The 22,470-nt window shown below is 42.0% G+C and overlaps 1 protein-coding gene across 1 annotated transcript in view; it reads right to left on the bottom strand.

Annotated features, from left to right (window-relative positions):
- Window positions 1-914: 914 nt before the first annotated feature.
- Window positions 915-22,470, bottom strand: part of LOC131138615 (cell adhesion molecule DSCAML1-like) — a 74,494-nt gene continuing 52,938 nt past the window's right edge. Inside the window, exons 17-33 of the mRNA XM_058087694.2 lie at window positions 20,740-20,980; window positions 18,343-18,528; window positions 16,906-17,061; window positions 14,703-14,842; window positions 11,418-11,571; window positions 10,837-10,954; window positions 9,496-9,659; window positions 9,303-9,401; window positions 8,928-9,116; window positions 8,040-8,327; window positions 7,802-7,957; window positions 7,702-7,732; window positions 7,498-7,616; window positions 5,635-5,787; window positions 5,342-5,542; window positions 4,949-5,260; window positions 915-3,366 (exon numbers count right to left, since the gene is read on the bottom strand). Of these exons, the coding sequence (XP_057943677.2) occupies window positions 2,930-3,366; window positions 4,949-5,260; window positions 5,342-5,542; window positions 5,635-5,787; window positions 7,498-7,616; window positions 7,702-7,732; window positions 7,802-7,957; window positions 8,040-8,327; window positions 8,928-9,116; window positions 9,303-9,401; window positions 9,496-9,659; window positions 10,837-10,954; window positions 11,418-11,571; window positions 14,703-14,842; window positions 16,906-17,061; window positions 18,343-18,528; window positions 20,740-20,980 (3,144 nt within the window). The 3' untranslated portion in view covers window positions 915-2,929. The remainder of the gene's footprint in view (window positions 3,367-4,948; window positions 5,261-5,341; window positions 5,543-5,634; window positions 5,788-7,497; window positions 7,617-7,701; window positions 7,733-7,801; window positions 7,958-8,039; window positions 8,328-8,927; window positions 9,117-9,302; window positions 9,402-9,495; window positions 9,660-10,836; window positions 10,955-11,417; window positions 11,572-14,702; window positions 14,843-16,905; window positions 17,062-18,342; window positions 18,529-20,739; window positions 20,981-22,470) is intronic.

The raw sequence follows: 22,470 nt of genomic DNA, 5'->3' as shown, positions 1-22,470 counted from the left end.
TCGAGAAGCTTCGTCTCGCTGGGTCATTGTAATATTTGTGGCGACAAATTAGGAAACACACTTGCTAACGTTAGCTTACCGTGTTGTGCTGTATCGCTGGAAAGCTGTGTATTTACTTTTTCTTGACTCCTTTTGAATAGATGTCCTCTCTTTAGCTTGGCCAAAGTTATCATTTTGTGAAGTAAACACAAAAGAGGTCCTTGTTCATTTACCTTCATTGTTTCATATATGTTGACGCTTTACCATTAGCATTTCCTGAGTCGGTACTATATAGATGACGTCAAACTAATACCGCTTTCTCATTGGTCGAGAAGCTTCGTCTCGCTGGGTCATTGTAATATTTGTGGCGACAAATTAGGAAACACACTTGCTAACGTTAGCTTACCGTGTTGTGCTGTATCGCTGGAAAGCTGTGTATTTACTTTTTCTTGACTCCTTTTGAATAGATGTCCTCTCTTTAGCTTGGCCAAAGTTATCATTTTGTGAAGTAAACACAAAAGAGGTCCTTGTTCATTTACCTTCATTGTTTCATTAGCTAGCATGACTCCTATTGACTGATGTGTTCACAGCTGCTTGGATTCTGATCTCAGGGTACTTTAAAAAGTTGATAAGACACCCGTCTCTAACCGAAGCGAACAGAGCTAAGTCGAGTCGGTACTATGTAGTCACATTGGACGACAAGTAAAAGCCATCAAAAGTCCTTTATGTAGGACCGTGTAAGATTTAGAACGCCCTCTTGTGGTGGGAGTGGACTGTTACGTTCAAGAGCAGTTGATTGCGGAGTTGATTGACACAACCTTCTCTTAGTCGCCTTTTTCCTTCGTGATTTGGATTTACATGACCCACTAAAGCAGTGCTTCCCCCCCATTTGAAATACCAGAGAAACTGCTATTTATTCATTTTTCTGTACTGTAGGCACTTGACTTGAAACTGACTGAAATGGAGAGCATACAGGCGTATTCAAGAGTCATATTGCATTGTGAGTACTATAAATTTGTACATGTTGGAAGGTCTGCATGTATTTCAATATAATATAAGATAATTTGTAACAAACAGAAACCATGAGGTATGAAAGATAGCTTTATTGCACAAGGTGTTAGAATGATCTTTTTAGTTTTTGCTTTCATAGAAAATGTACTTTTGAACACAAGCAATTGCTATAACAAGCAACTCAAACAAATGTTTGGGATACCCTCAGCATTTTTTTTTTGTAAGTTTTTGATTTTCATATATTTTTTTTTTCCTTCAAATGTTTTTCCCTTTTAAGCAAGCATGCAATGACTTTTTTAGAGGATCAACAAAATAAAAAAAGATAAATAAAAAAAAAAAGAATGGGACAAAGGACAACATCAAAAGACCTTTTAAAAAAATGTAAAAAAAAATCAACAAATTAGTATAAAAAAATGAAGGGAAAGAAAAGTGTTTTACCCATTCTGAAGTAAAAGATTGTATTTTGGATAGTATTTCAATTCTTGCAATTGGGGGATTCAATGTGATGTACCCCCTGAAGCATTCTGACGAAAATAGCTCTTCATACAAAAACTGTGTTTTTATGTACAAGACTTCATCTATAAACAACACCAACAAAAGGTAGCCATTCTGGATCTAATATGTTAGGGCTAGGGATACAGTATTTGTAACTTGAATCATCCGTAAAGGGAGGGGAGGGGATAGGAGCCATTCCCACTCCACTATTTATATACATATAATAATAATTTGTGTGACCAAAAGAGCTACGAGTCCCTGATTTGGTTTGGCTGAACTTGTTGAAGCCACAGGCCATATGACTTGACTTTCGTCTATAACCTAACACCCTCCCCCCTAAACAACCAAATGGATACACAGAAAATAAATCTAAAGCACAAATCACTACAACGGAGATGCTTGAGAGAGACATTCCAGTAGCTTGTTGTGTCAATGTACACATTTAGAGGGACATTTACAGTACTTCAGATGGGACACCGACAAAGATATTCATTGGGTGACAATTTGATCACGTTCACACCTCCAATCCCATCTCTTCATGTCATTGTCATCATTCTGGTGGTCAATATTTTATTCATGAAATGCGGTACCTACAACCAGAGTGCTAATAATGATCCATTCACCCGATACAATAATAATTAGTAACAATAAACAATAAGCAGCTTAGCTTTCTTTTCCCATAGACACTTGAATACTTCTTAACCATCCAGAACATCCACACTTTTACTTCTTTCTTGAGTCAAACTTCTATTATTAATCTTTTTTTTTATTGATTGAGCGATTGTCTCATTCTTCTTAAATTTGTCATTAAATTTCTGTAAATAGGACTACACTATTGTAGTACATAGCATTTATGCTTTGTCATAATTTCAACTTAGATGTCAATATACCTACATAGAAATATATATGTTCATTCTTTATTATAGCAAACATTCTCGGGGGGAGGGGAAATTGCAGATGGTTGATTTGGGTTGCCATGAATTCATATGGTGGTTATGCAGAAAGATCGTTTTCAGAGGAAGTTTGCCAAAAGTTATCAGGGAGACACACGTAGGGTAAAAAGATACAGTAAGAATAAGGAACTGAAGTCAAAGTCCTCCAAATTGTCAGTAATACTCAAATTATGAAGGACAGTGTGTGCGCAAATGAGACAGGTGAGGGCATTCGGAGTCCTTGTCATCATGGACTCACATTTGCTCTGGGCGGAGCTGAGCACCAGCCGGCTGGAACTGTTAGTTGGAGTTAGTAGTTCTTTACTAGAGTCCCATGTGAGGATTAAAAAGCAAAGTTAGCTGGGTCTCTGTCGTGGAGGACATATCTATGGAGAGGGGCAAGGGGCAGCTCACCTTTAGTTGGGTGCAAAAGGTGGTGATGTGCCCTTCGAGGCCCGGACTGCAGGGTACTGGAGTGGCGCCGGCTGAGGGGCGGGATGGCACTGATTGGACTAGACCAGCGTGTACGACTTGGAGTACGCACCCACGCTCTGTTTCTGCAGCCGGCCCAGAGCGGAGGAGCTACTCTCCAGCAGTGAGTCTCTGGAGCCGCCCATCTTGTTGCCGCTGTTGGTGGGGTTGCTGCTCGTGCTGGACGTGGAGGCGGTGGCCGCCGCGTTGGAGCTGGGCATGGTGAGAGTCCTCTGGGGCAAGGTGGCGGTGCCTGAGCTCGCACTCAAGCTGCCCAGTCCGGAGTGGCCCAGCGTCACGGCCTGCTGCTTGGCAGAGTCTAGAGTCTTGTGGCGACCCTGCGTGTGATACGCACGCTGCGCCAGGCTGCGGATGGACGCCTCCCGCGGCGGCACGGCCGGGCAAGGATCGTGCAGCTCCCCCTGCTTGCGGAAGAACGGGTCCGTCTTCATGTAAAGGGGTAGGTTGCAGAATTCACCTGAGAAGTGGAATTACAAATCCAAGTGAGTTGTTTGTACAATTGTATCATTATTACAGTAAAGTCTCGTTATATCGATATCGGTTATAACGAATTACTACTTATTACGATACTATTTTCATTTCCCGGCAAATTTCTAGTCTTTTATGATATAATTAGTTCCGTTAGTACGATACACGGTTATTATGATAATTGGTTACTACGGTTACTACGATGCCCTTTTCATCTCCCGCCAGCCAATTTGGTCTGCTTATATCGATACAAAAGCAGCTTAAATCAATCTTTGCTTAAGGATTTCAATACCAAAAAAGAACACGGCGAACGGCTGCTTCCAGTCAACTTTATTTTTCACACTTCCACCACCAGAGTGCAGCACACACAGCGGAAAGCACCCGTCCCTCGCGCCTACCCCTCCGGGTGGCAACACCTTCCCTATCGATAGTTCCGGGGTGAATTATGTCCCGGTAACCGGTAATCACTACAGCGTAAGTTTATTTTTATTTACTGTAGTACAAAATGTATTGTAGTACAAAAGCATGCTAGATACGCAATCCATGAACTCAAGGAGAAAATTACATGCCATATCAAAGATCCGCCCACTTTTAATGCAGTTCGGCGCAGGATCGGATATATGGATAGTCCGGTTATATCGGTATTTTTTCCGACTCCCGAGAATATCGATATAACGAGACTTTACTGTAATATTATTAGGAATGTTACGATCAGGGTTTTAAGCTGCCGATCCCGATCACCCATGAGTGAAAACGTCCAATACCGATACCAATACCGACCACATACATGCAGTGTAACTGTTTAAATGTACTACTAGCTATATCAGGGGTCACCAAGGGTTTTTCTTGTGTGAGCTACTTTTACAAATTTCAAGCCAAACAAAGCCAATATTCTTGTTTTACCAGAACATGCACTCGGAAACGCACTCAGAACAATAAGCAACTCTGTTTTTGGTTCCTTTCTTCCTTCTAATAAGCAAGTAGTGTCTGCTACAATATCATAGTAATGTAGAGGTAGGAACCTTAATCACACGTGGCAGAGGGAATGGTTTAAGAGAGACGCATTAGGTCAGGGGGAGGGAGGTGATGAAAAACATTCATTCATTTTCTACCGCTTTTTCCTCACGAGGGTCGCGGGGGGTGCTGGAGCCTATCCCAGCTGTCTTCGGGCGAGAGGCGGGGTACACCCTGGCTGACTGGTTGTCAGCCAATCACAGGGCACATATAGACAAACAACCATTCACACTCACATTCATACCTATGGACAATTTGGAGTCGCCGATTAGCCTAGCATGTTTTTGGAATGTGGGAGGAAACCGGAGTACCCGGAGAAAACCCACGCATGCACGGTGGAGAACATGCAAACTCCACACAGAGATGTCTGAGGGTGGAATTGAACTCGGGTCTCCTGGATGTGTGGCCTGGGCGCTAACCACTTGAGCGCCATGCAGCTTATTTTCTATTTTATTCTCCACTATTCCACTGTGCAGCCATTCATAACTATTCCTAATCATAATGATACATAATCAGTGTAGGTTTTTGTCTACCTACCAAAACTGATTATTACTTACTTTTGTTTGCGCGGTGAGGAATGGGCACAGCCACGTTTTTACCACGGTCGTAGTCCTGTGGTTTGGGCGGTGAGGCCGTGAAGCGGCAGATGCCAGGCTCCGACGGCGTGCTGAGGGAGGTCATGCTGTCGGCTGGGTCATTTGTGCCTGTGGTCATTTGGTCGGAGGAGCTGTCCGAGATGAAACACTCGGTGATGGTAAATTTGGCATGTTGCAGGTGCTCCTCCAGCTTGGCGTGCTCGTACGCCCTTGCCAGCTCCTCGTAGGTGGACGAGGCGCTCTCTGTAGACACCATGCTGTTGCGTCCCTTATCTGTCAACATAGAAAAATGGTGCTTGGCGTCAAGTGATAAACAGTGTGTGTTTGTGTTAAAAGTGTCTCAATGCGCCTCACCTGTGTCTTGGGACAGGCTGGCGCTGTAGCTGTCACTCTCAGTGGCAGTGATGCCGTGAGAGCCCATGGTGCGCCAGTCTGAGGTCAGAGTTCGTGCGGAGGCTGTGGACTGGCTCTGACTGGGTCGGCTCAGGGTCCACTGGCTGGAGTATCTGTTTCTGGAGCTGTGAGCTGATTTGATGCTCTTCCTAGAAACAGGGTCTGAGAGACAGTCCAGATGCTCAGAGAACAGCTGTAGTTTTTTTTTTTTTTTTTTAAAGAATGTGTGGGACACATTGTTATTCATAACTTACTTGTACCAGGTCGGATGTCTGACATGTCAATCAAAGGGCCGGAATTCTGAATGAGGGCTTGATGGTGAAGAGATACGCCTGTGCAGAAGTTCTGTGGATTCACCGACTGGCTGAACTCGGTGTCTGTCACTGGCACCGCTGCCTTGTCTTCTCCTGTAAAGACCGCATGAAATTATCATTTACGTCATGACTGTACGCATTTTTTCAACTCTAATTATTTATTCTACCCTGTAATTATTTACTATACTCGATTATTATTATTTGTATTATTTATTCTACTCTTTTAATTATTTGACTCTATTTATGTATTATTTATTCCTCCATCATTACCGGCATCATTATTATTAGTTATTCTAGTCTGTTTACTTGTCATTATATATATATTTTTTTATTAATTTCTATTTATTAATGTATTATTTTATTTATTCTAGTGTATTCCACATGCCCAAAAAGGAGTAAGAAGAACCAAAGCTTATTTAATTTCACATCAATTGCAATACATTCACTTCCTGTATTCCAAATGCACTCTTTGACAATTTTTAAATATATAGGAAAATGATCAGGTAATATAATAATGTGGCAAGGTTATAATAGGAGTCAAGGTTTGCTATCACTGTAAATACTAAATGATATAACAGTCAGTACAAACAATGTAATACTTCAAGAAGATAGTACAGTAAAGTCTCGTTATATCGATATCGGTTATATCGATAGTACTGCTTATTATGATACTATTTTCATTTCCCGGCAAATTTCTAGTCTTTTATGATATAATTAGTTCCGGTTAGTACGACACCCGGTTATTACGATAATCCGGTTACTACGATGCCCTTTTCATTTCCCGCCAGCCAATTTGGTCTGCTTATATCGATACAAAAGCAGCTTAAATCAATCTTTGCTTAAGGATTTCAATACCACCATTAGCGAAATCTGTAAACGGCGTATTGTTTGATTTTCGACTAACACCGTTTCAGCTTTTCCACCGACGGACGGTAATTAGAGGATTACAGGTAATTAATATGAGGTAACTATTAAACAATCTTTTGAAGTAAAGGAGTAAATATTTGTATAATTTAGAGGGAAGATTCAGTGAATAGACTTAGTGTTTTCATGACGAGGATGACGAGGATGATGAGGATGAAGAACCAACTGACATAGCATACACACCTATTCCAACGAAGACACAAGCGTACAAATACATGTATTTAATTGTGTTGTATTCAGATATCTTTTTATCGCCTGCAATAATCACTGTTTTTCATATGTACATGCTGGCGTTCGTGATTTCTCTCGTGTGTATAGAACAATGTCGAGAGTTATTGCCCACTTTTAATGCAGTTCGGCGCAGGATCGGATATATCGATAGTCCGGTTATATCGATATTTTTTCCGACTCCCGAGAATATCGATATAACGAGACTTTACTGTAGTAAGTGCAAGAGTGGTTAGACATTGTGTAGGATGGACACAGTGGTTCACGGCTTCTTGTACTTTGTACTACTTGTACTGTTTCTTTAAATCACTCATTTACTGCATTTTAGTGAGTTCTTTGCTAAATTCATTCATTCATTCATTTTCTATGCTGCTTATCCTCATGTGGGTCGTGGGGGTGCTGGAGTCTACCCCAGCTGTCTTCGGATGAGAAGCGGGGTACACCCTGGACTGGTCGGCAGCCAATCACAGGGCACATATAGACAAACAACCATTCACACTCTTTACTAAATCTGTTTCCACATACTGATACAGTATGCTGAAGGTTTTTTGCGTTGTTTAGAAGAATTGTATTGTGTTTTTTGGGTAACAGGTTATTGTTTGGATTTGATCTGTTTGAAAGCAAATTTGAAAAATAGCAATAATTACAAACCTATCTGTTTGATGCCTTCCTTGTCTTCGATGAGCAGCTGAACTCGAGGGATGTCAATGTGGAGCCTTGGACCTTGAGGAGGGCCTTTCACAGGGGTGTCGATGCTACGATTGTTCTTGCTGCACACATGACCATAAGTGGTTTTATCAATCTTTGCGTTTTTGCACGTTTAGTCACCGTGAAAGGTGATATAAGAGTTCTCACCTGATGAGCATCTCGGCCAGGCTCTTTGCATCTGTGTGACAACATAATCATACAGTATTAGGTAAGTGCTGTTAGCAATTCTCAGACTCCGTCATCTCACCTCTCAGGCGTTTCAGCCTCTTTTCTTTGCGTTTCTTGCGGATAATGAAGAGTAAAGCAACACCAATGGTGACCAGGATGACTGGCGAGCCGATGGAGAACAGCTTTTTGACATCATCACCCTCCCCACGGGCAGATTTAATGGGGGGAATTGTACCTATCGGCAATGGAAGAATTTATTTGAGATCACATTACATGATGTGAAATGTTGGGTGACGAGAAATGCGAAATCCCCTTACTTCCATCGTAGTCGGTGGTGGCAAACTGGGAGCTCTGGTTGCCGCAGCCAGCACTGTTGCAGGCCTTCATTTTCAGCTCATACCATGTTGCTTCCCGCAGCTCACTAAGGAAGAGCTGAGTGGTGGAGTTGGCCTTCAAGCTCTGCCAGGCCCAGGTGCCTTTGGGCCTGAACTCCAGCATCAGGTCAGTGATCGGGCAGCCGCCGCTGGTCCAGCCCTGTAGGTTGAGGCCCGCGTGGGTGGAGTTGATGTGCATGAGTAGGGGCTGGTCCTTGTTGAACACGGGCTCTGTGGAAATGAACAAGATGGTGCCAAATTTAACAATATAAAAACTTGAAACGTTATTGCTCAATTTATATGCAGAAGAAATTATTATTTACCTCTTAGTTTATTACATTTAAAAATATTAATTTCTTCCTTTTATAGTGTCATTATTTTAGCTCATTTATTTTTAACACCTTCCTTTCTTTATGTGAGTGTGATTGGTTGTCTATATGTGGCCTGCCATTGGCTGGCAACCAGTCCAGGGTTTACGCCGCCCTCTCACCCAAAATCAGCTGGGATAGGCTCCAGCATACCCCAGCGACTCTAATGTGGATAAGCAGTATAGAGCGGTATAGATAGGTGGACCTTCTTTCATTTTCACACAGGAAGTGAGCACAATGTCCATCCATCCATTTTCTATCCCGCTTATCCTCACGAGCGTCGCGGGCATGCTGGAGCCGATCCCAGCTGTCTTCGGGCGAGAGGCGGGGTACACCCTTGTTGTGGTTGCATATTAAAGGCGACAGAGCTCCGGTAGCAGAATTGTATCGTCATCAGGGATCCAAATTCAGGTATCAGTATCGGATGCTCGCAATATTTACATTCCACGCGACCGGTGCTTACCTCTGCCATGAGTTTTAGCTTCAATGATCTCGCTGATACGCCCTGAGCCCACACTGTTTTTTGCCGCCAACTTGACCTTGTACCACGTTCCGCAGCGTAGATTGTCCAACCTGAAAGAACGCTCACTGGAGCTGATAAGCACATCCCGCCACTCTTCTGTGTTGTCCACCGAATACTGCAGTACGAATCCTGCAAGCACACATTTGAGTTAGATTACATGTGCTTGAAGCCAATGAGCAAATCAAATATTTACATTTTGTAACCACCAGGTGGCAGCAGTCAGCTGCATTGAGTCTGCAGCTCATATGCAGCACAAGTTAAGGCAATGTAAACAATTTGTCATGCACAGGATAGGTATTTCATGATGATGTGTACCTCTAATGGAACTTCCACCATTGTCCCCTGGGATCCAAGCCAGTGTGATGGAGGAGGTGGAAGTGGTGGAGACCGTCAGACGGGGTTGGTCTGGAGGAACTGCGTGGAAACACACGGACATACAGTGACTTTACAAACGAAGAAAAAAAATAACATAGAAACAGTTTGTGTGGTGTCTTCTGTTTGCTTTTACCTTGAACTACCAGATTGACTATAATGGTGTCAAATCCAAGGGTGTTTGTCGCCGTGCATGTGTAGTACCCCGAATCTTCTGCTTTGACTAAGCGCAGTACGAGTGTGCCGTTTGATAAGATCTGCCGCTGACTGTCAGCTGTCACTGGAATGGCCGAGTCCTCACTGGCAAGAGACACATTACAGATGTTAACATCATTCTCAAGGTGGAAGCTTTCCCAAGGACGTTCACTTCCATTGCTGTGGGGGGGGGGGGTTATTGATTGGTAGTTTATTTGGAGGTCTACTTTGTAGAATTTTCCCATCAAATTGTGTAGCAAATTACATAATGATCTTAACCTTCTATAGTAGGTGGAAATGTATAACGTGAAATATTAATTAACATGGAAAGGCTAACATTTCATATTCTTATGGGACATCTTTGTCAATGTTTGTGAAAAATTAGGCAACTTTTCCTGTAGAAATGTTCCAGATATCAAAAATGTGATGAAAAAATATATTTTACATAGAACTTTCATAGTGTTTCTCACCCTGGCACACACATTTTGTTTGGCCCCATGGCAGGTTATTTAGCATTCATGCATTCATTTTCTATTGCTTGTCCTCACGAGAGTCGTGGGGGTGCTTGAGCCTAAGCCAGCTGTCTTCGGGTGAGAGGCGGGGTACACCCTGGACTGGTCGCCAGCCAATCACAGGGCACATATAGACAAACAACCATTCACACTCACATTCATACCTATGGACAATTTGGAGTCACCAATTAACCTGGCATGTTTTTGGAATGTGGGAGGAAACCGGAGTCCCAAGAGACAATCCATGAGGAGAACACGCAAACTCCACACAGAGATGGCCGAGGGTGGAATCGAACTTGGGTCTCCTAGCTGAAAAACCGGGGTGTACTAAAACCGAGGTTTGACTGTATATAACAGGGGTGGGCAAACTTTTTGACTCGCATTGATATGACAAAATTTACGGGGGGGGGGGGGGGGGGGGGCAGACTATATATTTTACACGTAACAGTCCACCTGGTATTATTGTATCTGTAAAATTGTCATGCAATCTGCTATTATTATTTATTATTTTATATTTATATTTAAATATTTTAAAAATAATAAAATATTATAATAATTACAATAAAATTAAAATAATAATTACTATATTATTATTATGTAAAATATGCAAATATAACAATATTATATATAATTAATATAATAATTAGCATTAATATAATAATCATAATAGTTCTAATAATTATTATAATAATCTAATAATAATCTAATAATAATAATAATAATTATTATTATTATTATGTGCCCACCCTTGGTATATAATCAACTCTGACCTGTCTTTTGTCCATTTGATGGTCGGTGCCGGCTCTCCCACTGACTTGCAGGGCAGACGTACTTCCTTCTTCCAGGGTGTGGTCACCGTTCCCCCAAAGGACAAGATTTTGGCTGGGACTGTGGAGGATGACACAAAGGCAACTGAAGAAAAACTGTTCCAGAATCTTTTATCCTTCCGGGTGTCATAACCCCCATCTTTTGTTTACTATACAAGCGGCCCAGTTTGTCTGCAAGGAAGGCCTTTATTCACCGCTGAGCCCCTCCTTTGACCTCCTAGTTTCTCTAGTCTATCTTCCACACATAGATCCTCCCCTCTATTGATTCCTGCCTGCTCCCTCTCTCCCCATGGGTCATTTTACTAGATAGGCCCTGTTCATCACCACATAATTAACAACAGCAACATAGCTGGCACTCAATCAATACTACGGCTGTCAATCAATAGCGAAGAGCGCAGACAGAGCAAGGAGGGCGGCGAGTGATGAAAGCGATGTGTGAACAGATCATGTTGCTGTTTAATAGCCATCTTTTAAAGCGCTACGCCTCATAACCTTTTACAAGGCCCGCCGTCCTCGTGACTCACCTTTCCCGGCTGGCTCCACAATGACCTTTGAACTCATGTTGCCCCGGCCGGCGGTCGTCACGGCTGCGGCCCATATGTGGTATTGTTTGCCTCGGCTCAGGTGTGTGATGTGGTAGAAGAGCATCTCCGGGTTGGCCTCGTACTCGCTGGGTGCCTGAGGACGTGAGTACGAGTCTTCTGTTAGCTGACATTTTGATGGATTGATTACACTTCTGTCGGACATACACTCGCAGTGGACCGCTCAAAATGACATCCTTCAAATCTGGATTGCAGTAAAACATTTGCCGGGAAACAAGCCTTTTTACTGTCCTACATTATTTAATATGGAGAGACGTCTAATCTTTTTGTGCTGATCATCATATTTTCACGTATAGTTTATTCATTCATTCATTCATTTTTCTACCGTTTTTTTTATGTTCTGTTAAATAAAGGACAGATCCTCTCAGTGTTCAAGGTTTTTATGGTTGTTTTTCTACGCCACAGTTTTTCGTCAAAATTCGCCTCATTTTTCGTACACTGTCTCGGTTGTCAAAAATAAGTACCGTACACACAGCCGATTTTTAATTGAGTGCAACTGCTAAATAACGCACCACGGGGCCAAAGAAAGTAGCCAGCAATTTGATAAAGAACGTGAGAAATACTGTTAAATTCAATATCACCATTGGTGACCGTAATTATTTCACATTGTTTTCTACAATTATTCTCTATGAGATTTATTTTTGCGCAATATATATTTGGGTGTCTGGAACGGATTAATTGGGTTTATATTGTTTCCTCTGGTAAAAATTGCCTCGGTTTTTGTACGTTTCTGTTTTTATAACAAACCTTTCACACCTTTTCAAATTATTAGTACGCTTTGCCACATTTACAAAAATGACCTTGAGAGTACTTCAAAAGAAATGATCCTTCATTTGGCCTTCCAAGAATGAAATATTCATTCAGTACTATGGGATTTTATATTTATCATTCTTTTATAATTATTTTTCAAGTCAATAAAAATAAAACAACAGTAATCAAACATTGGAGACCAAATCATCGCTCAAAATTGATCTATGATAAAGAATTATGATTGGATGAAGAAAACATGTAAAATGTAATATGATCCCATTAAATCATGCCTACTGTCGGTTAAAAAAATGGCTGAATACAGTACTAAGGATGTATTATTAGTAAATATTGTGATTTTTGATAAATTTGTGATTTTTGTCCAAAACCACAGCATTCTATCAAGTCTATCTCCCGTTCTGTGTCTTTAATCTGTTCATCTTTTTAGCGCTCATCTTCAGGCTCCTTCAGCATTTGCTTTCCCCTTTCCCTCTCTGTCTAAATCGGTGGAGAGGATGGAGGGGCCGAGGGAGGGAGGACGTGTGCGAGTGTGTGGAAGGGGGTGCGAACATTCCACCAGAATAGCGGCAGTGTTGTGGTGATCCAGGGAGTGATACAGGGAGATAATGAAAAGACGGACAAAAGCACTCTCATCTCGATGTGACTGATACCCTCCTCTGCTCCTCCCTCCTTCCCTGCCCGTCTGTCACCCCCCCCCCCCGTTTCCCCTCAGCCTGTGCCTACCTCTAATGGTGTCTTTCTTTCAGCCTCCCCTCCCTCCCCGTCTCCCAGCCCGTGCTCATTTACATGGCACTCATGCACAGAAATTGAGGAGCATTTTGGAATAACAACAAAAGGGGGAAGATATCAGAATTCACTGCGCGATGCCGCTTGTGTGCACATGATATAACCAAAAAGTGAAATGCCACACACGGGTGTATAAATAGCAAATGGCTGAAATGTGATGTCTGTGTGGCTCTCTGATGCGGCAGTGTGCATGTGTGAGCTTGTTCCCTGCCTCATTTGCATATCTACGTCTCATCACGTTGCCAAGACAACCTCATCTGTTCATCTGGGAGGACAGGCAATAAGGCGATGGCGCAAACAGAGTGAAAGAGTGACAAAAAAAAAAAAAGACACATACAAACACACATTTGTGCACACGGGCTCAGTTAATAATAGAAATTGTAAATATTGTTATTTTTTTACCGATAGCCGATATAATACGGCACTTACCAATAAAGATATCAACATACAGTAAAGTCTTGTTATATCGATATTCTCGGGAGTCGGAAAAAATACCGATATAACCGGACTATCCATATATCCGATCCTGCGCCGAACTGCATTAAAAGTGGGCGGATCTTTGATATGGCATGTAATTTTCTCCTTGAGTTCATGGATTGCGTATCTAGCATGCTTTTGTACTACAATACATTTTGTACTACAGTAAATAAAAATAAACTTACGCTGTAGTGATTACCGGTTACCGGGACATAATTCATCCCGGAACTATCGATAGGGAAGGTGTTGCCACCCGGAGGGGTAGGCGCGAGGGACGGGTGTTTTCCGCTGTGTGTGCTGCACTCTGGTGGTGGAAGTGTGAAAAATAAAGTTGACTGGAAGCAGCCGTTCGCCGTGTTCTTTTTTGGTATTGAAATCCTTAAGCAAAGATTGATTTAAGCTGCTTTTGTATCGATATAAGCAGACCAAATTGGCTGGCGGGAGATGAAAAGGGCATCGTAGTAACCGGATTATCATAATACCCGGGTATCGTACTAACGGAGCTAATTATATCATAAAAGACTAGAAATTTGCCGGGAAATGAATATAGTATCGTAATAAGTAGTAATTCGTTTTAACCGATATCGATATAACGAGACTTTACTGTATACCGATATTGGCAGCAGCTCTTCCAACAAAGTAATGTCGTGTAATGAATCAACACGCTTGTTTGATTGCGATGCCACTGGACGCATTTTAAAATACAGTCATATTTATTTCAAAATTAAAAACACTAAAAATCATCACCAATAGTCAACTAATATAATGTGTTCTTCTACTCCCAACAAGTAAGACAGATTAATGAATTAAAAAAATGACAATCCAATTTAATTTAAATTTTAAAAAGTAAAAAGCAGGCTGCACGGTGGCCACACAGCTCTGCCTCGTGCCCAAAGACAGCTGGGATAGGCTCCAGCACACCTGTGACACTCTTGAGGTGAGATACTACAATCCAAAGGCAAAACAAAATATTCAGAAATTAACAGATATTGAACTAGTAAGCTTATTGCTGTATAGAGCAACACAATCCGGCTTGCATGCCGATATCATTATCGGCAGAAAAATTGATACTGATACACTATGAAACCATTTATTGTTAACCAATAATGGCCGAAACTAGCAGACATGCATGGTTAATAATGTTTGAATCAGCCCACAAAGAGCAGACATGCTTACCGGCTGTCCGGACCCTGGACTAGAGCAGTAAATGGTGTACTTGCGGATGACACCATTTGGTTTGTGGGGGGGCAACCAGGACACCACGACACTACTCAGTGAGGAGGGAACTGCCTTGATGCCAGCCGGTGGGCCGGGAACTATAGAAAATAAACATACAAATTAGAAGGTCAGGCATGTTTTGTACATTGGTGTTTTTGTCGCGCTGCATCCGTCCCACACCAAGTGTTGGATCGCTATTAAAGTGATCAGGCTTGTTTACAGATTTCCAGTCTTATCCTGCACTAAGCCGCTCCGGGAGGACTTTGAAAGAAGTGCGTTGGCATGGCCAGTGGTGACATATGTTCATTCAGACATTGGTCAGCAGTTCTGATACCGTGACAACCAGCATTCTCCTAACTCGCAGACCCACAAACAGATTAGACACGAGTGTCTGATCCTCTGTCAGCCACTTCAGCTTGACACTGGATGCCACTTAATACGCTCCATTGTAAGTAATCAAGCTAAAGCCTCAAGGAGAGTTTAAAATGCATGCTCACTTTAGAGTACACACAGCAGGGCGCTGCATGGCATGAGAGGTTCACAATAAGGCTTTTGTGTCCTCGGCTATACAGTGTGGATTTCACAGCGTCCAAACTATTCAATTCCCGACATAAATATTAGCTGTATCTGATAGTGGGCCTCATCTCAGGCACTGCAGTGTAATACCAAGCCTTGGTAAATCCATCATTCCTTTTTTTAGCAAAATGTAAGGACCCCCTGATCTCGTCATTCAGTCAATGCCTCAGTTCTCAAATACAGTAAAGTCTCGTTATATCGATATTCTCAGGAGTTGGAAAAAATACCGATATAACCGGACTATCCATATATCCGATCCTACGCCGAACTGCATTAAAAGTGGGCGGATCTTTGATATGGCATGTAATTTTCTCCTTGAGTTCATGGATTGCGTATCTAGCATGCTTTTGTACTACAATAAATTTTGTACTACAGTAAATAAAAATAAACTTACGCTGTAGTGATTACCGGTTACCGGGACATAATTCACCCCGGAACTATCGATAGGGAAGGTGTTGCCACCCGGAGGGGTAGGCGCGAGGGACGGGTGTTTTCCGCTGTGTGTGCTGCACTCTGGTGGTGGAAGTGTGAAAAATAAAGTTGACTGGAAGCAGCCGTTTGCCGTGTTCTTTTTTGGTATCGAAATCCTTAAGCAAAGATTGATTTAAGCTGCTTTTGTATCGATATAAGCAGACCAAATTGGCTGGCGGGAGATGAAAAGGGCATCGTAGTAACCGGATTATCATAATAACCAGGTATCGTACTAACGGAGCTAATTATATCATAAAAGACTAGAAATTTGCCAGGAAATGAAAATAGTATCGTAATAAGTAGTAATTCGTTTTAACCGATATCGATATAACGAGACTTTACTGTACTATGTAGTGGAGCAGGGGAGCTTCGACAAGAGAGGCAAGAGTGAAGGGAATATGCAGATCCTCGGGAAGTGAGAGGGTGGGTGATTGTGGGGGAGCACTCATCATTATCATAAACGAACCTCTATAAAACCGCATAGTGGGAGTGGCAGCGGAAAAAGGGTGTGGCGGGGTTCAAGTCCCATCTGGTGCCCGAAATCTGCCCAGACAAACAGCCTGCAGTGCAACCAGCTTGGCCTGTGTCAAGAGGCGCGGCATAATGGTACAAAGGAAACAGAGCCACCTTCACTATTATGATCTATTGCATTGATAAAGGGGCAATTGATGTTTCTATTCATCTTATCTCCATTGCATCATGTTTGCCACCCAAAGACCCCTCCTTTATAAAGAGACATGGATCTGACTGTAATCCCGCCTCCAATGGTGTAAGCACAAAATTAATTCTTTCTAATCCAAGAAGAGTTAATCCCTCTGCCTATGGCAAGAAGGCTGGATGTGGGCTGGGGATGATGGTTGACTCCTACGCGCTATATGCTGTGCGAGAGAGAGCAGCCCCCCCCTCCCCCCAGCTTCTCCCACCAGGCCTCACTCAGCTTTGAGCCGTGTACCCAAAGCCTCTTAATTCTCATTAGCACCGCTAATGGAGCTTCGTAGCATAAATAAGATTTTGTCACGGGCTTGAGATACACCCAGCACCCATTTATCGACTCCCCGATCTTTTGTACTCCATAAATTCTTCCTTTCAGACAATTTCTTGAGTGCATACTCACGATCTTCGTGAGTTTGGATGTACAGGATGTTGCTGCGGACCCCATCGCCAGCTTGGGTGTAGGCAAGGACCTGAACACTGTAGTTGGTGAACTTCTCTAGTCCACGTAACTCCACCTGTTCACGTGTGGTGGTGATGTTCTGCATCTCTCCCGACTCTAAGGAAAATAAGGGCGGACAGTCCCGAAATGATCATTAGAACCGTGACTGTATTTTCCTTAGGGATTGGCCATATCTATGAAAACATAAATCACCAGACACCAACAAACAACTTAAGCAAATCGCAACTAGACCATATATTGCGGTACTACTGCATGTACAATATTTATAGTACAGTGGAACATCAGTTTTTGTAGGATTCCGTTTTCACCGAACATTGGTGCCACAAATACGGTACATCTTGGTTTTAGTATGTACAGTAAAGTCTCGTTATATCGATATCGGTTAAAACGAATTACTACTTATTACGATACTATTTTCATTTCCCGGCAAATTTCTAGTCTTTTATGATATAATTAGCTCCGTTAGTACGATACACGGTTATTATTAAGTGTGAAAAATAAGGTTGACTGGAAGCAGCCGTTCGCCGTGTTCTTTTTTGGTATTGAAATCCTTAAGCAAAGATTGATTTAAGCTGCTTTTGTATCGATATAAGCAGACCAAATTGGCTGGCGGGAGATGAAAAGGGCATCGTAGTAACCGGATTATCATAATAACCGGGTATCGTACTAACGGAACTAATTATATCATAAAAGACTAGAAATTTGCCGGGAAATGAAAATAGTATCGTAATAAGTAGTAATTCGTTTTAACCGATATCGATATAACGAGACTTTACTGTATGTATCAACTCGTCATTATCATTTATACCAATATATTTTCATATAATTTCATATCATTTTCGTATCATAAGAAGAATCTATACCGGTATATACAAAATACTGCCCAACCCTAGTTTAAACTCTTTAAAGTTGCATTTGTAACAGACTGGTGGCTCTTCCATCCCCTACACTTAAAGGTCAAAGTCACAATAAATGTTCATTTATTCATTTTATTTGTCATGTATATTCACTCTGTTTTCTGCATGTAAACATATAATTATTCTCTATAAAATGTGTTTTGTGTTAGATTAATTGGATTTATATTAGTTATGTGAAAGTAAGTATGTTTCGTTTTCATCTGACCTTTTGGAACGGATTACATAGTGGTGAAAACCGAGGTTCCACTGTATGAAAAAATACAATTGCCAGTTTCCCAACATTCAATACTGCTAATCGAACAAGCACAGACACAAACACAGTTAACTACAGTTAAACACATCAAAAATACACAGAAATAGGAAGTGCTTTATGAGATACGCGTCAACATATACTGGCACAGCACGCTGACAATGAGGTGAGAGGACTGGTGAAGTTTAGAATGAGATAGATGATAATTACTCTGCATTGGCCATTGGGCCCGGCCCCCACAGCACCCACCTCCGTCGGGGAAGAGGGACCAAAACACAACCCGGTAGCCTTTCAGCACACCGTGCAGCGTCAGCCGTGGAGGCTCCGCCCATGTGATCACCGCCTCGTCCGAAGTCACCGAGATGGCTCGTACATTCTGTGGAGGTTCGCTGGGAACTGTGGAGACAAAAGGGGATGAGTTTGGTAATGGTAATGGTTTTATTTCATTTGAACATGCATCAGATTACAATTGAATGCATCACATAATCAGTTCACAGTTCCACATGTCCAAAAAGAGTAGGAAGAAGCAAAGCTTATTAAATCCTACCCCTCCACCTGGTACTTTTACAATCAGTAACTGTTACATTTGTTCACTTCCTGCTTTCCTAATATAGTTTTTTTTTTATTTTTTTTTTTATTTTTGTCACGTATTTTTGTCAAGTATGAGGTGATATGAGCATCCAATGCCATAATGGGTACCATAGTAAGTGTCAATATAGTGATATATATAGCACATCATGACTGGTTCAAGACTCTTCATCCTTGTATTTAGCAAACATCAACTGCTTGAATTGTTTCTTGAATTGGCTCATCGTTGTGCATTGTTTGAGTTCCTTACTCAATCCATTCCATAGTTTGATTCCACATACTGAAATGCTATGGCTTTTTAACGTAGTCCTAGCATATAAGTGTTTCAAATTTAGTTATTCCCTGAGATCATATTTCTCCTCTCTTGTAGAGAAGTACAGTAAAGTCTCGTTATATCGATATTGTCGGGAGTCGGAAAAAATATCGATATAACCGGACTGTCGATATATCCGATCCTGCGCCGAACTGCATTAAAAGTGGGCAATAAGAACCAACAGAACAGAAGAACCAACTGCGTTCGTGGTTTCTCTCGTGTGTATAGAATCTATACACACGAGAGAAACCACGAACGCCAGCATGTACATATGAAAAACAGTGATTATTGCAAGCGATAAAAAAGATATCTGAATACAACACAATTAAATACATGTATTTGTACGCTTGTGTCTTCGTTGGAATAGGTGTGTATGCTATGTCAGTTGGTTCTTCTGTTGCAGGCATGTGTTTGGCCAGCTATGTGGGGCGGGTTGAGCATGACCTGTGAACCAGGAAGTGCGGGAATCGGTGTGTGTGCTGCGCTCTGGTGGTGGAAGTGTGAAAAATAAAGTTGACTGGAAGCAGCCGTTCGCCGTGTTCTTTTTTGGTATTGAAATCCTTAAGCAAAGATTGATTTAAGCTGCTTTTGTATCGATATAAGCAGACCAAATTGGCTGGCGGGAGATGAAAAGGGCATCGTAGTAACCGGATTATCATAATAACTGGGTATCGTACTAACGGAACTAATTATATCATAAAAGACTAGCAATTTGCCGGGAAATGAAAATAGTATCGTAATAAGCAGTACTTCGATATAACCGATATCGATATAACGAGACTTTACTGTATTAGATGACATTTTTAGGTAATTTGTTGTTTTTAGCCTTATGCATTATTTTAGCTGTTTGAAGATGAACTATATCAGTTGAAGTATTTGTGATTTTAGAAATAAGGAGTTAGCATGTTCTCTGTAGGCGGCATTATGAATTATCCTTACTGACCTTTTTTGCAGTACATTTAGCGAGTGAATATTGCTTTTATAGTTATTACCCCATATTTCCACACAATAAGTAAGATATGGTAGAACCAGAAAAGTGTCAGTGTTGTATTGAGCAAATATGGGACTTAAAATGACCTGATGGCTCTACTGTCCAGCTTGGCTGCCAAAGCAGCCGACATTTGAGGAAGTACTCAACACCACAACCCACAGGCAATCATTGCATGGATAAATCTGTCCAATAAGCTCAAATTAGCTCTCAATGGCTTCTTGTTATCTGCAAGCTTTTAGAGAAATGGAGGAGAAGTGTCTGTGGGAGGAGGTGTTGATGGAGGGCTGGAAAAGCATCAAGAGTGCTGAGTGCATAGTAAAACCGCTACACCTTCAGGGGTTCAAAGATGAGCGATGTGATGGTTGTATGACAGGATTGCTGTGTTGGACAAGGATAGACCGAAAAGCAGCAGGAAAAGGAGGTGAGAAGGAGCGTAATAAGGTTCCTTGTTCCTCCCTGGGCCTCCACCAGCCTAATGAGGGTGCTAATTAAAGTGGAAAGCTTCATGGGGGGATGTGCTGCAAATCGAATTCAACCATTTTTAGTGTTCTTGTGTGTCTGTGTGTGTCTATAAATGAATGTTAGCTGTTCTGACTAATGTGCTTTTGTCCCATTGCCACTTTACTAAACAAAACAAGCAAATGCATCTTTTCTAATGTCTCGGACACTCTTTCCTACTTCCTCATCATCTTGTCATGTTAGGTTTCTCTCTTACCGTCTTCCAGTGTGGTAGCATTGATCTCAGTACTGGACGGGCCCGTTCCAGCTCTGTTGAAGGCCTGGACCACCACGCCGTACTGGGCAAACTTCTTGAGGTTGTCTAAGGTGTACACTTCACTGTCTCCAGTGGCCTTCATCTCCACAATGCTGTACTGGCCATTGCTGCCGGGCCCGTTTTCTCTGTAGCCAATCTGGTAGCCGCGGATCACACCGTTTTGCAGCTCCTTCTTTGGGGCCTTGAAGAGATTTGTTGGTCAATTAAAATACAAAAAAAAAAATGGATTCAAATCTGTTACTTACATACAAAGCAAATAATTAAAATGGAAGACATTTTTTGAAATGATAAGCATAACAGCTGAATAGAAAGTCTCTCATAAGCATTCACACATTTTAAGATGACAATAGCTTTGTGGAAATGTATATTTTTCTGTTACTTTGGAAAAAAAAAAAAACGATACATATTTATCTTGTCACATTAGGCCTTTTGCTCTATTTTTTTTTTAGCAGGAAGATAAATAAAAAGAGTTGATTTTTTTTACAACAAAATAATTTAATAACAAATATAACACAGTAACACACTATTTACAATTTTTACATTTGGAACTGAACTGTGTGTGTCTGTGTGCATGCGTTAAAAGAAGAAGTTTGAGACGACTCAAAACGTTCGATTTCGGAGCGTTTGTGAGAAATCACAAGCTGGGTATAAGCTGTAGGGGACTCCTATACTGACAAAATTAGAAAGTGGGGTACGGCAGTTGTCCTGAAGCCTTCAGGAACGTTTGGGAGTGTGACCAATCCAAGTGGAGTGGGTGTGCTGTGGGCGGAATCATTCATTCATTCATTCATTCATTCATTTTCTACCGCTTTTTCCTCACGAGGGTCGCGGGGGGTGCTGGAGCCTATCCCAGCTGTCTTTGAGAGAGAGGCGGGGTACACCCTGGACTGGTCGCCAGCCAATCACAGGGCACATATAGACAAACAACCATTCACACTCACATTCATACCTATGGACAATTTGGAGTCACCAATTAACCTAGCATGTTTTTGGAATGTGGGAGGAAACCGGAGTACCCGGAGAAAACCCACGCATGCACGTGGGGAGAACATGCAAACTCCACACAGAGATGGCCGAGGGTGGAATTGAACCCTGGTCTCCTAGCTGTGAGGTCTGCGCGCTAACCACTCGCCCGCCGTGCCGCCTGTGTGGAATCAAGTAAAACCAAAAGCGAAGGAAATGCAGCTGGAATAGGTGCAGATTCTGGAAGATATACAAAGCTATTTATGCACGTTATCGTGTGTAGCTCCTGTATAGGAGACCACAACTCAATACAAATTTTTCATTCATTCATTTTTTTACCGCTTATCCTCACGAGTGTCGCGGGGCTGCTGGAGCCTATCCCAGCTGTGTTCAGGCAAGAGGTGGATTACACCCTGGACTGGTCGCCAGCCAATCACAGGGCACATATAGACAAACAACCATTCACACTCACATTCATACCTATGGACAATTTGGAGTCGCTAATTAACCTAGCATGTTTTTGGAATGTGGGAGGAAACCGGAGTACCCGGAGAAAACCCACGCATGCACGGGGAGAACATGCAAACTCCACACAGATATATGGCTGAAGATGGAATCGAACTCAGGTCTCCTAGTTGTGTGGCCTGTGCGCTAACCACTCATCCGACGTGCGGTGTTGGCAGGTCTGACATTATAAAATTATAATTC

The sequence above is a fragment of the Doryrhamphus excisus genome, linkage group LG21 (genome assembly GCF_037039965.1).
Source record: "Doryrhamphus excisus strain RoL-2023G ecotype Guam linkage group LG21, RoL_Dexc_Guam_v1.1, whole genome shotgun sequence".
Taxonomy (NCBI): domain Eukaryota; kingdom Metazoa; phylum Chordata; class Actinopteri; order Syngnathiformes; family Syngnathidae; genus Doryrhamphus; species Doryrhamphus excisus.
Note: the sequence above shows the minus strand (reverse complement) of the source record. Positions and strands in the feature narration are given on the sequence as shown.